Raw genomic sequence first — 18383 nt, 5'->3', positions numbered from 1 at the left:
ATAAATTTCTTACCAGTTTTTGATAGAATCGGCACCGAGAAAAAAAAAAAACATCAAAAAACGAATGAAAAAAGCTTTAACAGGTTTATTTTACATTAGATCTTTGCAATGATCAGACGGCGTTGTGTACAATGTAAATGTTTGGCAATGTCCATATTTGATGTGTAACTGTTTGACAGATCCCTGACCCATGATAAATGATAGTCGGATGAAGTTAGCACTTTTTAAATTGATGTGTCACCTCGTAGATCCCCACGGATTCTTTGGCCTTCTCATCATAATCTGTCCAGTCCTAAAAGAGAAGAAATGACGGACGGTCAATAATGAAGTTGGTCTAACTAGAGCAAAGAGCAAATAATACATCTATCATAGTGTGTATATATTATATAAGGGGGGGGAGCGATATATGACTTAAAGTTTACCTGCCCTTTTATTAAAAGGTATTGATGAGTGGAGAACCCGCTGCTGAGCCCCCCACTGATCGCTAGAATACAGGGAGGGGCTGCTATGCTCACCCAAGCGCTGTGCCCTCTCGGCTGCATTTGCTCATTTTCGGCTATTTCCAGTACCTAAAGACTGCCTCATAGAGGGGCATTGCTATGAGGCAGTCTTTAGCTACTGCAAGCACGTCAGCTCCCCCCATTCTAGTGATCAGTAGGGGGTCTCAGCAGTAGGGCACCCACTGATCAGTACTGTTGGCATGTCTCTATGACGTCAAGTTTTCTGAAAATGCAGTTACTCTTAAAGGGTAGAATATCAACAAAAAATGATAGGTGCAGGTTTTTTCAATATCTGCAGCCATTTTTGAGTAATAGATGATTTGTTGAGTATTAATAAAGTTATGTTGAATTATGCGATATGTAAAACACTCATCACATGTCTTTTCAGGTAGCAGAAGATGCCGTTAAGGCTGGGTTCACACAGGGCGGATTTGCAGCGGTTTTGCCACAGCAGATCCGCCCGCAGCAAATCCGCCAGCAGCCGCTAATCTCGGGATTAGCCAGCCATGTGGACGAGATTTCTCAGAAATCTCATCCACACGGGACGGCTAATCCGCTGCGGTAAATCCGGTTGAAAAGATGCAGCATGTCTATTTACCTTTCCTTTTTTGTTTATTTACGTCACGGCTGCGCTCTCCTCTATGGGAGCGCCGGCCGCAACGGAAAGGCATGCGGCCGAGCCGCTTCAAAGCCACCGCGGCTTAAACCGCGGCGGTTCTCCCGGCGGAAATCTTGCGGTTTTTGCTGCGGCCAAACCGTGAGATTTCCGACGGGAATCCGCCCTGTGTGAACTCAGCCTAACACTCCAGGACAGAACGGAGATCATCCTGATGGTCGGTAACCGAAGTTCACATGAGATGGCCTTCACACAAGAACACCCAGGAAGACAGCTGTGCTGCTGATTTCACAAAAGGTCCACAGAAGAGCAGCAGAAGCCTGGCGCGAATCAAGACACACAAGTGGCGCCCATACAAACTGCAACAGAAGTTGTGTGAATATGACCCTTGTGCACTCACTGGCGTATTCCTGGGTGTTCTTGATTGAATGCTTTGGCCACCTTACATGAACCATCAGGATGATTTTAGTTCTGTCTTGGATTGTTAATGGCGGTTTCTGAAAATTACCTAAAAATCAGTTTTTTTTTATACTGCACAATTCAACATAACTTTATTAAATACTCAATATGACATTATCTATAACTCAAAAATAATTGCAGTATTGAAAAAAATGATCACACCGATCCATTTGATTAAATTCTAACCTTAAATGGTATATCCCATCACACCCTTTTCCACTGAAGTTCTTTCGACTGAATCCAATATGGCTGCCACAAAGTTAGGCAACAGACACCACCACAGTGCCAAAAGTTATCCCCACCCATCTAAGTGTTCTACAAAGTCTCCTACTTGCATCTCTTTTCGTTCAGAAGTGATTCTGGGTTGCCCATGACTTTTGTGTATATGGTCTCATCTGGACAACCCTTTCCACGCGCTACGGCTACCAGTCAACTAGCCGGCGCAGACGGGCGCTGCTGCAGTTCACGCTTTCCATATTTCATATAAAGCAGATTCTATAGATCTTGCACAATGTTTTTGGTAAATGTGCACAGAACACAAACCTTTTCCTGCAGGTTAATGTCGGGGAAAGGAGTCCCAGTCTCGGCCCCTTCTGCGGCAAATCCGGCCTGCAGGAAAATAATGGGGAAGAACAAGGAATTGTCATTACAGTCATTTTTCTTCATTCTTCCTCTTCTATTCAGTCCACCAATAGATTAATGTATGTAGGGTTTCTAACATTGTTAACAAGCAGCGTACATTACTGAAGAGTTATGCGGCCTGCGGTGCAGTCCATAGGGATTATAAATATATCGGCGGTGACCATCTGGCAGTGAATACATGACGGCATTGTGTAACTCCGGTTACGTATATTGATTTGCAATCCCTGTGACCTGTGCTGTGATAGAGCTGTGACTAATCTGTAATCTAATAAAGAGATTAAGGCACATTCTAAAACTGCGCAATAAAACTGCAATCATCACTATTCACACAACAAGGGAAGACCGGGAACAGTTTACTAAAGGTCACCACGCACATTACGTACACATCAGCTGGCGATTCCGGCGGGATATGTTGACCATCTAATGTGTATGGGGGTCACTAGGATCACCCCCAATGGTTGATGTCAGAAAAGATAAATTTGGCATGTTGGATTTCAGCATACCTGATCTTTTGTCCAGTAATGGTCACCTGAACGTAGCGGATGGGCCCACATGTTTTGATGCAGATATGCACCAAGAACCTTAATTTTTATGTGGTTAGTATATGGAACAGTTATGCAATTTTACTGACTCCTTCCAGCCCCAGGGCATAGATGGACGCCTGCAAAAATATATAATTATATCCTATAGATGGCACAGGCCTAGGAGCTGAGTCTGAGCCATCTGCAGCGTGAGCCAGCTGTGACTGCTGCAACAGTAGGGATCGGTGAGAATACTTTTTTGCAAACTTTTCCCCTTTTTTCTTAAAAAAAAAGTAATCTTAAAAGCCACGTTTAGTATCGTTGCATAGCTAAAGACCCGTACAGTAAACTTAATAAAAAAAAATTTCCGGCATGCAAATGCTATTAAAAAAAAACAAAATCAAAAACTCTTTTGTTCTTTTCGCCTCACAAAAAAAATAAATAAAAAAAAAATTATTTTATGGACAGCTGGTTATGGATATAAATCGAGCAGCCATTATCCTCTTATCCTCCGTCTCTGATGTTTCCCTGCATCACTATTTTCCAGGATGGCCGCCACATCTCTGCTGAAATGCAGCTTAAAACTCCATTTTGCATAATTCCCTGCTCTGTACTTCCTTCCTGTGTGCGCCTCCACTAAGCGCCACCCTGCTATTGGTCAGCAATCCGGTCCCAAGAGCTGAAGAGGAAAAAAAAAAAACATCCCTGGTCAATTCTATGGAACAAGCCCAATCTGTATTGCTGGAATGCCTACAGGTTGTATTCAGGGCAACCTGGGAATAAACTCTTCTGAAGTGCAGGAGAAGGTGATGGTCTATAGAGCTACAGACACAAAGTCCGAAGCAGAACCACACTGCAAAGTTTAATAACTTCTGACAGCAACATTTATTTGACAGCAACTTTGCATAACCGGAATATCTCTTTTCTGCAAGCTAAACATTCCCAGATCCTTTAACCGTTCCTCATAGGACATGATTTGCAGACCGCTCACCATCCGGGTAGCTCTTCTCTGAACTTGCTCCAGTTTGTCTGTCTTATTTAAAGTGGGGTGCCCAGAACTGGACACAGTATTCCAGATGAGGTCTGACTAAGGAAGAGTAGAGGAGGATAATAACCTCACGTGATCTAGACTCTATGCTTCTCTTAATATATCCCAGAATTGTGTTTGCCTTTTTTTTGCTGCTGCATCACATTGTTGACTCATGTTCAGTCTATGATCTATTAGTATACCCAAGTCTTTTTCACATGTGTTGCTGCTTAGCCCAATTCCTCTCATTCTCTATTTCTTGCCCAGATGTAGGACTTTACATTTCTCCTTGTTAAATATCATTCTGTTAGTCGCCACCCACTGTTCAAGCTTGTCTAGATCTTTTTGAATCCTCTCTCTCCTCTAGTATTAGCTATCCCTCCTAGCTTTGTGTCGTCGATAAATTTGATCATAGCCAGCATGTTTCAGATTTTAGTTTTCGGCCAGGAAAAAACTGCTCATCGATCGGAATGCTTAAAAATTTACCTGTGGTTGAAAATCGACCGGCTCTAGACCTCGACACTCAAACTCCAGTATGGTTTTGAAGCGTTCACTGTCTTCAGCCTGATTATGATAAAAGGGCAAAACAATATGATGAAACCGAGAGCAAGAATGACTCTCCTCGTCGTAGACGTCCTACTTGTTACATACAGGAAGCAATCTTTCCCTTCCTAACCAACGGGGTGAAGGGATTCCCTGCAGTGATGGGAGGCTGCTTTCACCATATATGCACATCATTTACCACTAATGGTAAATTGTGAGAATTAGCAGCGGCTGCTAGTGCTCATGGAAAATCACCCTCTACCTACTTGTAAGGGCAGACAAACATTAGGAAAACATCTGAAAATATAATGTTGACACTGAATATGTTCCCATGCTCCAAAATCTGTGACAAATTCTGCAGCGAATCAGTGAGGTGTGAATGCACCCTTAGGGCTTATTCAGGCGACCGTATATCGGCCGAGTATTCACGCCGGCCGATATATGGCGTCCCTCTCTGCAGGGGGAGGAGGCTGGAAGGGCCGGGAGCAGTGCTCTGAGCTCCCACCCCCTCTCCGCCCCTCGGCACTATTTGCAATGAGAGCTCAGTGCACTGCTCCCGGCTCTTCCAGCCTCCTCCCCCTGCAGGGAGGGACGCCGTATATCGGCCGGCGTGAATACGCGGCCGATATACGGTCGGCTGAATAAGCCCTTAACGGAATTTTGCTGTTCTTCTATGTGCATGGGACTGCTGGAATAATGCTCTGATGCTGCATCATCTTACAATATCAACTCATTAATCCAGTCACCATGGACATATATGGAGATGGCTAGTAAGCTACATACCGTATGTAACAGAACATTGCACCGACAAATGTAGTCTCAGAAGTCACTTACGTTGTACGGCTTCAGCGAGGCTTTCAATATATCTGTGCAGAGAAAGGAGCAGGTTACTACAATCTATTAGCACATCTGCGGTAGATGCCGCCATACGGTGAAGTCAGAACGAATGGGCGAGTACCACTGCTTTTATTGTTAATTAAGTTGCATCAATGTTAAAAAATTCATCCGTACCCAGACAACCACTTTAAAGACTGGTTAGCAAATTTAACCCCTTCCCGCCACAGAACGTAAATGTATGTCGTGGCAGAGAAGTACTTAACACAACAGGACGTACACATACTTCCTGTGTATAGCGTGAGATCAGGAGAGATCCCGCGCTATTCGGAAGTGGGAGCCGGCTGTCAACGATAGCCGGCCTCCCGCTGCAACAGCCGGAGTGAATCAGTACAGCGACCCCCGCTGTTAACCCCTTCCCTACCGTGATCTATGTAGCTGGCAACATGTAATTTCAATAGGAACTGTGTAATGCTTTATTTCTCCTGTGGTGGCGCTGCAGAGCATATGAAGACTGCCTTTCAGACTACAGGTGAATGTTAGGGGTCACCTTGTGATCAGCTCATGGTCGGGAGACCCTTCTAACAAGGAGGCTTTGTCCAAAGTACTCCAATGCTTTACTATGACTCACCTATGGAGTTTTCTCGCGAGCAGAGCTTACACTTCTGCACCATACTGGCGCTGCTTCTCCCACCCTTTAGAGGAACGCTGTCCTAGGAGCGAAGGGAGTAATGAAAGGCGAAAATAATGGCAGGCAATTACCAGACTCAAACCTGTACATGACACTTGTCTAATATGTTCACCCGCATGTAAGCATTCATATCCAAACTACTATTTAAGCCTTCGAGAAAGCGGCCATTTTTCATCCTCGTTTTCTCCTCCCCATTTTCAAAAAAAATAAATAAATAAAAACTTTATTAATTCTGTGGAAGTTGCTATCTGAGGGTTTGTATTTTGCGGCATGAGCCGTATGCCACTATGGTTCCGTTTAATGTACCATAGAAAAATGTAAACTCATACTCAGTACATTAAAAGTGGAGTGAAATGGAAAAAAATGCCATTACGCTATTTTTGGGGGATGGGGGTAGCTTTTACAGTGTACGGGGTGCAGCAAAAATAATATGTTCATTTTATTCTGCTATTTAGTGTGATTACGACAATAACAAATTTATATTGTTTTCTTTTTGTGCCACTACTTTTATGGCGTTGTGTATATTTTTTCTGATGACGTTCAATATGCAGGATAAATAATGCATTATTTTAATAAATCAAACTTTTATGGATTTGGTGATTAAAAATAATTAAAAAAACGACATATTTGTTATTTCAAAAGTGGGAGAAGGGAATTTAAAAAATGATAATTTTTCTAATAATTAAAAACAAACTTTACTTCACTTATTTGTACTTGCTTTTAGCCCCCCATAGGGGACTTGAACTAGTTAGTGATCGTTTGATTGTTTATACAATATACTACAACACTTCAGTATTGCAGTATATTGAATTTCTGCAGGCACTTTATTAACACTGGACAGGAATGGCTTAACAGGCAGAAATACGTGGCAGCTAACCCTTCTCACCTGCACTGTGATATACTGCCATTTATCCGACACTTCGCCACAGTTTCCACATTTCAGCTATAAGAGAAGAAAATGAAAAAATGTGTTATAAAATTAAGATTATGGATCTTTAACTTGTAACTCTCCAAATGTGTAAAATAATTAGTCTCAGCATTGCAAGGCATGCTGGGAGTTGTAGTTTTCCCACAAATTGAAACTGTTCATTTAAATTAGCCATAGTGTGTAACACCTGACTAGCGACAGCACAGATAAGAAGTATCGCTCCCAATGAATCTCATATTTTGTGATTTTTAGTATATATTCATACATTGTCCATTAGTAAGGGTGCGTTCACACGGGGCCAATCTGCAAGGAATTCCTCAGCAGTAAATCTGCACCATTTTGGCACAGATTTGCTTCTGCAGATCGAGAACTTCTGCATCTTTTCCCTGCTCCATACAGTCTTATGTCTCACGTCCACGACCGTGTTTTCACCGCGTATCACATGCGAGTTGCACGGACGCCTGATACACGGTAAATGGAGTCAATGCAAGTCAATGGCCTTTCACAGATCCATGCACACCGGCGTGTGGACATTGCGTTTAAAAACACAAGAGAAATAAATGGCAGCATGCTCCATTTCTCGTAAGCAGCATGAGCCCTATACATTTGTATGGGCAGCGTATGATACGCTGTCCAGACGCAATACATTGCATATGTGCAGCGTTTTCGTATGCATCCCGTCCTGAACAAAGCAGGGAATTTAAATAAATAAATATCGCACTGCGCATGTCCGTGAGCGTGTGATTCGTGGCCATGCGCAGCCATATGCGGTCCCTGATGGCAGAGTGTATGGCTGGAAAATGTTTAAAACGCTGTGCAATGACCCGCGGCGTGTTACGCAAATGGCCCGTGGGCATGAGCCCTTACCTGAATAAGACAGAGAAAGGGATTACACCTTTTTTTTTGTGTTCCTACTTGCAAATTCCGGATTTAAACTCCGCCCCACAGGACAATTTATGCAGCAGATTTTTTTTCCTACAGCCCAGCGGAATAACTCCCTATTGATGTTCCAAGTTCCTGGTGTAATGCCCTGGATCAGCAGCACCATTGTGCTATCAGAGGGGGCGCACTCCCTCTGTAAGTCCATCGATGTATCTTTGGGGTGCCAGTGGATTGCCATGTACGGTACATTTGCTCAGCATAAGGCCAAAGGCAGGTATAACACATTGCGATATGGATATACTGCAATATAGATGTATTGCAATGTATTACAGAAGCGATCAGAAGACCCTCTACTGGGACTAAAAAGTAAAAAAAAAAAAAGTTTAATAAATTGACTTTTTTTTTTTTTTTTTTTTTTTAAGGAAGGCAATAATGAAAAAAAAATGACTCGCTTATTAAAGTGCAGATTAAGCTATAAGTGCCAAACAGCAGCAATGCACCAGAATGGTAACACGGACTGTATACACTTTAGTGCAACATAGCAGTGCCCTCCAGAAAAACAATTCCCGTACTCTTTCACTTATCAAAGGGGAGGATATGGTCATATGTGGCGAATACGCTGTGGATTTTCCGCAGCGTATTACAGTAGCAGCAAAGTAAATAGGATTTTGCGAAATCCCATTTACAGGTTGTTGGAATGATTCTACAATGTAAACTGCTGATTTTCAATGCAAAATTTACATATTTAAATGAGAAGTTGAAATTAGAGATGAGCGAGCATACTCGCTAAGGGCAAATACTTGAGCGAGTATCGTTCTTTTCGAGTACCTGCCTGCTCATGAGAAAAGATTCGGGTGGCGGCGGGGGTGAGCGGTGTGTTGCCCCCTGTATCTTTTCTCGAGTATTCGCTTGAGTATTTGAGTGTGCTCGCTCATCTCTAGTTGAAATCTATCAAAATCTGCATTACAATCCACATGTTACAGGCAGATTTTGATGCAAACCAGCACCTAATTCAGCAATGCTTTTCATACATTTCAGAAAATTCTGCTAAGTATGAAATTAGCTCAACACATACAACTGCCTGTATGTAAAAAGCAACTGCACGGTGCATAAACTATTGATGTGTCAGGCCCTGCTAAAAACAATGGGCAACATCGCACAAAGATAGAACAGGCTGCGATCTTTTTCCTGCATAGCTTTGCAATTCGGTGCCATGCAGAAAAACATCGCAAGTGTGAATGAAGCCACAACGCACAAATCTCACACGATTTTGACACCAGTGTGAAGGCCTCCTAATTTCAGTGATCAGTGGGAAACCCAGCCCCTCCCCCATCAATACTTTTGACATATTGTTCTGACATGTCAAAAGTTTTTTAAAAACTGCTCTTCAATCATGGTAAAGTCTCCACATGATAATCCTGAGCAGAATATACAATAGAGACATACAAGATTTTATTATATATATACATACACACACACACACACGATACTCACAGCATGTAAAAAGCAAAATATCCCCTCACCTTTAGGAACCAACGGAAATCATCCCCCTCCGGCCGCAGCCGTGTGACGTTTTCTAGATTGGCCTTCAATTGTAACGCAAACTTCTACAAGGCATCATAAAGAGAGAAAACTGAACACTTTACAGCTGTCCAACAACTCACAAACCCAGTGTAGATCAGTGCTGGGAGTTGTAGTGTCACACGGGGTAGACTGTTGACATTCATGAATGGACTACATTGGCATACCATTTAGTGGGTACTTTGCATTATGCTGAAAGTGTAGCTGCGCTTTCTAAAAACTTTTGACATGTTATAGGGATTCGGCTGCTGAGCCCTACTGATTACTAGAATGAGGCACTAGAGTGCTTGTCCAAGTGGCGTCACTGCCCGCTAGCTGAAGATGGACTCCACAGAAAGTCTATGGGACCGTCTTCGATGAGCAGCGGCAGAGTTCTGATGAGCGCATCAGCTGTCTCATTCCAGCGATCAGTGGGGGTCTCCGCAGCCGGACCCAAAGCGATCAAAACTTTTGACATGTCCTTATGACGCTAACATTTTAAGGCCGCATTTACAAAATGCGCAGTTGAATCTCAGATATCTGCCACATATCAGCCCAGCTGCAGTGCATTGTGGGATCTGTACAATAAAGCGCACACTGTGGATTCTAAACTCCGCAGTGCGTTCATTATTCCGTGCAGATATATCCCTAAACGGTATGAATTCCGCATTCACAGGCGCCGCAGGCTGAATTAGTGGGGTCACCAGTTACGTCGCCACACCAGGCGGCTCCCCAGTTACGTCGCCACACCAGGCGGCTCCCCAGTTACGTCGCCACACCAGGCGGCTCCCCAGTTACGTCGCCACACCAGGCGGCTCCCCAGTTACGTCGCCACACCAGGCGGCTCCCCAGGTACGTCGCCACACCAGGCGGCTCCCCAGGTACGTCGCCACACCAGGCGGCTCCCCAGGTACGTCGCCACACCAGGCGGCTCCCCAGGTACGTCGCCACACCAGGCGGCTCCCCAGGTACGTCGCCACACCAGGCGGCTCCCCAGGTACGTCGCCACACCAGGCGGCTCCCCAGGTACGTCGCCACACCAGGCGGCTCCCCAGGTACGTCGCCACACCAGGCGGCTCCCCAGGTACGTCGCCACACCAGGCGGATCCCCAGTTACGTCGCCACACCAGGCGGATCCCCAGTTACGTCGCCACACCAGGCGGATCCCCAGTTACGTCGCCACACCAGGCGGCTCCCCAGTTACGTCGCCACACCAGGCGGCTCCCCAGTTACGTCGCCACACCAGGCGGCTCCCCAGTTACGTCGCCACACCAGGCGGCTCCCCAGTTACGTCGCCACACCAGGCGGCTCCCCAGTTACGTCGCCACACCAGGCGGCTCCCCAGGTACGTCGCCACACCAGGCGGATCCCCAGGTACGTCGCCACACCAGGCGGATCCCCAGGTACGTCGCCACACCAGGCGGATCCCCAGGTACGTCGCCACACCAGGCGGATCCCCAGGTACGTCGCCACACCAGGCGGATCCCCAGTTACGTCGCCACACCAGGCGGATCCCCAGTTACGTCGCCACACCAGGCGGATCCCCAGTTACGTCGCCACACCAGGCGGATCCCCAGTTACGTCGCCACACCAGGCGGATCCCCAGTTACGTCGCCACACCAGGCGGATCCCCAGTTACGTCGCCACACCAGGCGGATCCCCAGTTACGTCGCCACACCAGGCGGATCCCCAGTTACGTCGCCACACCAGGCGGATCCCCAGGTACGTCGCCACACCAGGCGGATCCCCAGTTACGTCGCCACACCAGGCGGATCCCCAGTTACGTCGCCACACCAGGCGGGTCCCCAGTTACGTCGCCACACCAGGCGGGTCCCCAGTTACGTCGCCACACCAGGCGGGTCCCCAGTTACGTCGCCACACCAGGCGGGTCCCCAGTTACGTCGCCACACCAGGCGGGTCCCCAGTTACGTCGCCACACCAGGCGGGTCCCCAGTTACGTCGCCACACCAGGCGGGTCCCCAGTTACGTCGCCACACCAGGCGGGTCCCCAGTTACGTCGCCACACCAGGCGGGTCCCCAGTTACGTCGCCACACCAGGCGGATCCCCAGTTACGTCGCCACACCAGGCGGATCCCCAGTTACGTCGCCACGCCAGGCGGATCCCCAGTTACGTCGCCACGCCAGGCGGATCCCCAGTTACGTCCCCACACCAGGAGGATCCCCTGTAGGTTTCTTTGCAGAATTTCCATGCGGAAAATTCGCAGCATTTATGAAATCCAGAATGTGAAATGAACGATATTTAAATAATTCTAATTTACATGCAAGAAACAAATTCTGCATTAAATCTACGCAAAAATTTGACGTGTTGCAAATTGTAAACCGGTAACGTGTGAATTTAAGCTGTAGGTTTACAAGCAGATTTTACCGATTGCAACGCCAAAGGTGAAATCTGACAAATCTGCACATTTTGGGGCAGTTTTGCTGTTGTGGATTTTCAGATTTAGGCTACATGGACGCTGTGAAAAGTTGCGCCCCATATTCTCTACAACTTAGATCGGACTGCACAGACATCCCATCCGTGTGCGGTCCGAGGCGCAGGACATCGCACACTGCGAATTGGACAAAAACAGGGCATACGGTAATTTTTTTTTCTCTCGGTCTATTAGTCTAGAAAAGGCCATGTGGGTAAAACTATTCACATGAAGGGGGAAGATTTCCATCTGATTTTTGGACCAATTTTTTTGGTCTGAAAATTGACCAGAAAACGTATCCGTGTACAAGCGCTCTGGGCCGGATTAACATGGGCGCAATTCTGCCACGCGAACACGCAGTGTTCACACAGCCAAAACGCATTACAGCCACGTATTTTGGCGGCTCAGATTTTTGTGTGCCCAAATGCCCCGCACACACACGGGCACAAAATGTCATCGGTTTTGTACGTACGTGCTCCAGGATTCCTGCGCATCTGTGCAAGTCCATTGATTACAAGGGGCTCCTGCACTGCCCAAATACGTAGGAAATAGAGCATGTTGTGGTTTTTTTGGCACGGCCGAATGTGCGTGCAAAATACTGACATGTGAATGAACCCAATGAAATCAATGGCTTCTATTCACTGCGTACTGCAAACGCAATACGCTGCGCAAATACGGCCATGTGAGTCAGCCTTAGGGCTTATTCATATTCTTGTATATGGACAGCGTTGCATACGCTGCCCCTAGAAAAGACTAGAGCTCACGCTACTTTGTACGTGGGGAAATAGAACATGCTGCGCTATTTTTCTTGCACGTATCTACACGCTAATATGAATGGGTCAATGAAAATCCATTTACTTTCAACGACTCCATTCACTACATGCATGGCGTGCGTAATACGCAATGAAAATACGGAGGTGTGAATGAGCCCGTACTGTGGATCCTCCATGGCCAACAGGCCTATAGCGGTCGTATTTTTTTGCTTTATCCCCCAGGGGGCCTAATGTCGTAGAATACAGTTATTTGATGATACATAAAAGTCCCCCATTGCATGGCTTTCTAGCAGTTACAAAACTACAACTCCCAGCATGCCCTGCCATAAAGAAGCTGTCAGAGGCATGCTGGGAATTGTAGTCCTGCAACTGCTAGAGAGCCACAAAATAGGACTACAGGGTGCAAAGTGCAAGATTTGCAGGGACAAACACAGAGACACATACATATATACACATATGTCTCATGCACAGGTGATTAGTAAGAGACAAGCCTTCCATAAGACTATGGTGACATGAACGTATATACTGAGGCTCTACTATAAGGATATATTTAACCCCCCGCCTTCTTGCAGGCTGCTCTTCTTGTAATACAGAGAATGGGACGTGCAATGGGTGCAGGGAGTGAAACTTCATCGAGAACTTACCACCATGACGTCACGGGGGTATTTGCTTTACGGCATAGAACGAAATCAATCTACACCCGTCGTAAAGAGTTCAACCACAGCGGCGTCACGTGACCAGGGAGACTGCTGCACAGTGTGTGAAGCTAGGAGGTGGTAGAACATCGCCACCTGCTGGTAGTAGTGTGTAATTACTGCTATGGAATAAAAGAGCCTGTCATGGAGGGACTGAACCCCGGCTTTCTGACCACTGTCACTGTTTAGTCAGGAGAGGATGTTCACCAGCGGCCATGATGTTCTTTCTATATCACAGGCGGCTAAAATACACCTGAGCTGCAGTGATATTTAGGGTGTATTTACAGGAATGATTTCCTTACACCAGTTCCGCCTGATTGCGAGACGGACGGAACTCGCGCAGGAAAATAATAATCATAATCTTTATTTGTATAGCGCCAACCTACCGATTTAAAAGGGTTAATATACAGGAGTCATTTTTCACTCACATCGATAGTGTGAGCGCGAAAAATCGCAGCGTGTCCTATTTCGCCGCGATTCCACCGAGAATTTCCTATTAATTCTTATGGGAACCAAAAAAAAAAAAATGGCGCTGTGCTCACGTGTGAGTGCGATGCATTTCTTTCTATTTTTACTATGGGAACAATGTGTAAATGGCCCGTGCGGTGAGGTGATGAGTCGCTCTCGCTAAACGTATCGCAAACTTACGTAGAAGTGCAGTTTTTGAGTGTGATATTGGTCCGCACGCTGCCGCGTTACCTCGCATATATACGTATTTGGTGTGTGGTTTTTTGCGTACGTATTCACTGCATTTTTTTCATGGAAACGCAGCCGTAAAGTGGATTTCGAAAGGGTTTTTTTTAATGGAAATGCTGCGGAATTTGCGTCAGAATCTTCCGCTGTGGAAATTCCGCAGCATATCTGTAATGTGTGAACATACCCTTAAGACCGGCTTCACACAGGTGAGAAAATTGCACAAGATTTGTGCATTACGAGTTGCTTTTCCCCCCCCGCGTCACATCACAGGAAGAATCGCGGCACGTCCTATCTTTGGGCGTTTCCTCGGAACGCCGCGGATCACCTATTGTTTTCAATGTGTCCGTCGCGGCATTGCGTGGCCTGCGAGTGCGATGCGAGATTTAACAATGGCAAGAACAACACAATCCTCCGTTTGTACCTGCTTCCCTGAAGTAATGCAAGGTGTTAACACAAAAACACATGATGGCGATGCGATATTGGGCCAAGTTTCACGACCAGATATCGCGCTCGTCCGTGTGAAGTTAGTCTGAGGGTGCGTTCACTAGAACGATTTTCCTGCGCGATTTCTATCCGACTGACCTGAACTCCCACGGGGTGATTTCTCATGAGCATTTTTGATGTAGGACCGAAAGTCCGAGACCCAAAAATCTAAGAATGAGGGTGTTTTTTCCCCCCATTTTTGGTTTCTCCTCCCCCTTTTATAAAAGCATAACTCTTTTATTTATCCATCGCCGCCGTTGTCTGGTTTTTGCGGACCGAGTTGTATTTTTCAGTGGTGCTATTTAACGTACCCTATAATGGACTAAAACATTTTTTTAAAACTCCAAGTGGAGGGAAATGGAGAAAAAACAACCCGAAATTCTATCATCTTTCGGCGCATCTTTTTTGTATTGCGCACAAACGGCAATAAAAATGACATGACTACATTCTGTGGGTCGGTACGTTTACTACGATACCAAATTTCTAGTTTTTGTTTTGTTTTTTGCTGAACTACTTTTATTTTTTTTTCAAAGATATTTAATTTATTTTAAAAATATCTCCATCTTCTGATGGCCATAAAGTTTTTATTTTTCTGTCAACACAGTTGTGCGGGGCTCATTTTTTGCGGGAGGTCCTGTAGTTTTTATAGATACCATTTTGGAGTGCATACGACTTTTTGGGTTTTTGTCTTAGAGACGGGGTGAACAAAAAAAGCGAAATTCCAGTGTTTTTTCTGACAACCTTCACCCTGCGGGGCAGATTAGGCGTCACTTTGATAGATCGGACTTTTGCGGACGGAGTGCTATCAAATATATATGTTTTGTTTAATCATTTAGACTCTCATTATAAATACGGCAAAAGGTTTTTGTTTTTTTAAACTTATTACCTTTTTTTAAATTAAATTTAAACCCGCTTGCTTTTCTTTTTTTTTTTAAGTCCCCACAGGGGATCACAACATGCGATGCTTTGATCGCTCCTGCAGCACGATGTAATGCCAAAGCATTACATCATACTGCGAACGGACACGCATAGCTTTACACGCACTCTGCAATCGCAGCCCTGGGGCCTTTCATGGTATTCACACGGCAACCCGTCTCATTGCAGTGGGCCGTACGGGACTAACAAACATCAGTCGGGCATTTAAATGCCACGGTCAGAAATGACAGCGGCATTCATAGGGCTAACAGCTCCAATGAGTGGCGCGGCTTGTCGCAGCTGTTACGAGGTGTCGGTTATAAGAAACAGCCAACACCCGCATTGTATGGGGCCCAATCTACCCGCGATCCTCCTCCATACACACTCCTAACCTTCAGGGCACAGCTTTACACCCTGTGTCATTAAGGGGTTAACAGCAGCTGCTGTGTCAATTTGGGGAGATCAAATAACACACTAACATAACCAATTTAGGGGCTTCCCTATGATGTCAGGGGGTCACGGTCAACTCGGTAAGAGCTGTCACCACTAAGACTAAACTTGGTGATCTGATGGTCTTACCCTCAAGTGTAAAGTCTTCTCAGTCTCCTATTTTAAGTAACATCTCTGAAAAATATCCATCGGAAGCGTCGCCTCTGAAGTCGAAGTCATGTTATTACGGCCACATATCTGGAGATATCAAACATGACCTTACTTACTTCGTCGGTTTGGGGTAAAGTTTGCTGAAAGTCTCCAGCTCAGAGAACGGTAACCCCCCCCCCCCCTCCCCCATTAAGCCATCAATAGCCCTTATATTCTTTAGCGTTCGGCTAACCTCTCCACCTTTATGAGCCTTAGAGCATTCATCCTGTGCTACTAGCGGAGTCTCTTTCAGCACCTGCGCCATACCGGTATCACTCTGCCTTGATATGTTGCACAGAAGGGTCTCTACAGGCACCAGATTTAAGTACAGAACGAGCCGTCTTACCTCCATCTACCGTAGCAATGCCAGAAGAGGCGGCAGCCAAGGCTATCGCAAGATCTTTGCATATTCTGACTAGTAGTCAATTTAGGACACGTTTTGCCCGTACTCCCAGGAAAAATATTTGACCGGCGCCCTTCTCAACACTTTCTACATTTTTTTTTGTAAACTTGAAGCAGTTCTTCAGTTAAACTTTCGTTATCAGACACGGCTTGTGCCAAGAAAGTGGTCTTGTGACAGATCTAAGGCAATCTCAGTTTTGTAAGACTGTATCACATCTTGTAGTTTGAGGTAAGCCATAGAGATCTACACATTGTCCTCCCAAAGACAAAACTGCGTTTTCATCCACAATGTGAACAATTTCTTGCCCTTCTGACACTATGTGACGCTTTACGTCCTCCCATACTATCCTGGTCTTCTTCCCAAAGACACAAAGTGTCTCATAGTTGAATAAATATCAACAACTACAGAGAAGAGTTCCTGCAGTCTGAATGGAGAATCACAAAGAGAAGCTTCTTCCATAGTGGCAGCCCAGTGCTGGTCATCCTCCAGCAAGCCTATGGAGCCGTACAGACCGATCGGGTGGACAATAGGATTAGTCTTCAAATCCACAAATGACGTTGGACCTCTAATTTCATAAAGTGGGAGATAAAAGCAGTCACAGCATTATTAGGGTGGAGGGTGTGCACGCTGCCCAAAGCTTGATCCCTTTTTTCTTCCACCGGACATCAACGTCATTTCCACAATTTCTCCTCTCAAATCGGTTACCTTTACATACATAGTAGGAAGGAACTTCCACACAAGGAAGTTTTAGCAAAAAGTATAGGTAAAAAAAAAAAAAAAAAGTACTTTTTGGGGGCTGTTAACCTTCTGTAGCAAATTATTGTCATCATTTGAATTAACCCCTTAGTGACGAAGCCTGTTTGCACCTCAGTGACAGAGCCAAATTTTGGAAATCTGACGTGTGTCACTTAACATATCTTAACTCCGTAAAGGTTTTGCATATCTCAAATATGTGCAAACATACTGTACAAATTTTTGCTCAGATATATATTTCCATCTGTTCACTTTATTCTGAATGCACGTTTGAAAAACTTTCGGTTTCTTTTTAACCATTTAGGAGACGTACAAATTTAACATTAATTATCAACATTTTGAGGAACGCTTTATTTTCCGGCACCAAGCCAAGATTGCAAAGGCTCATAGGTGTCAGAATTATAGAGAACTCCACAAATGACCCCATTTTAAAAACTACACCCCTTAATGTATTCACTGAGGGGGGTCAGGAGTATTTTGACCCCACAGTTTCTTTTCAGGAATTAATGCAATTTAGAGTAGAAAAAAAATACAAATTTCATATTTTTGCAAATACGTAATTTTACACACAGGATTTTTTTCTATAGTGCACATGAAAATGAGGATTTACACATCAAAATGGACCCCCCCTGTTTGTCCCGTGTTCAGAAACATACCCATTGTGGCCCTAATCTTCTGTCCATATTCACAATGGGGCCCAAACCGAAAAGGAGCAACCAGTGGCTTTCAGATCAGACATTTTGCTTGAAGGCGTTTTAGGCCCCATTGCTCACTTGTAGACCCCTGGAGCGGCCAAAACACGGAGGACCCCCACAAATGACATCATTTTGCAAACAACACCCCTTAACGCATTCATCTAGGGGTGTACTGTGTATTTTGACCCAACAGTTTTTGAATGAATCAAAGCAAAGCAGAAGAAAAAAAATTACGATTTTTTTTTTTTTTTTTTTTAATCAATTATGTGATTTTAAAAACAGGTTTTTTTGGACAGCAGACATATGAATGGAGGCTTTCACCCAAAAATGGATACCTCCGTTTGTCCCGTGTTCAGAAACATACCTGTTGTGGCCCTAATTTTTTGTCCGTATGCATAACGGGGCCCAAACCAAAAGGAGCAGCCGGTGGTTTTCAGAACAGACATTTTGGTTGAAGGTGATTTAGGCCCCATTGCCCACTAACAGAACCCTTGAGCGACCAAAACGATAGAGAACACCCGCAAAAGGACCCCTTTTTAAAAACTAGACCTCTTAACGCATTCATCTAGGGGGTTACTGCGTATTTTGACTCCACTGTCTTTAAATAACGCAAAGCAAAAGGAAAAAAATTACGATTTTTGTTTTTTTGGCAATAATGTCATTTAAAAATAGGTTTTTTTGTACAGCATACATAGG

The 18383-nt window shown here is 45.1% G+C and overlaps 1 protein-coding gene across 2 annotated transcripts; it reads right to left on the bottom strand.

Annotated features, from left to right (window-relative positions):
- Positions 1-70: 70 nt before the first annotated feature.
- CZIB (CXXC motif containing zinc binding protein) lies at positions 71-13149 on the bottom strand. 2 transcript variants are annotated; one of them, XM_066597580.1, is made up of 8 exons: positions 13053-13149; positions 9167-9250; positions 6720-6776; positions 5774-5855; positions 5143-5174; positions 4252-4329; positions 2119-2184; positions 71-292 (listed from the first exon to the last, which is right to left on the bottom strand). In XM_066597580.1, the coding sequence occupies exons 1-8, from the start codon at positions 13056-13058 to the stop codon at positions 215-217; spliced, it is 483 nt and encodes a 160-aa protein (XP_066453677.1). In that variant the 5' UTR covers positions 13059-13149; the 3' UTR covers positions 71-214. The 2 variants fall into 2 exon arrangements, with proteins under 2 accessions (XP_066453677.1, XP_066453678.1); XM_066597581.1 differs by lacking the exon at positions 9167-9250 and having other exon boundaries at positions 13053-13145.
- Positions 13150-18383: the final 5234 nt, after the last annotated feature.

Source organism: Eleutherodactylus coqui, chromosome 3 (genome assembly GCF_035609145.1).
Source record: "Eleutherodactylus coqui strain aEleCoq1 chromosome 3, aEleCoq1.hap1, whole genome shotgun sequence".
Taxonomy (NCBI): Eukaryota; Metazoa; Chordata; class Amphibia; order Anura; family Eleutherodactylidae; genus Eleutherodactylus; species Eleutherodactylus coqui.
This window is presented reverse-complemented; position numbering and strand designations above follow the sequence as displayed.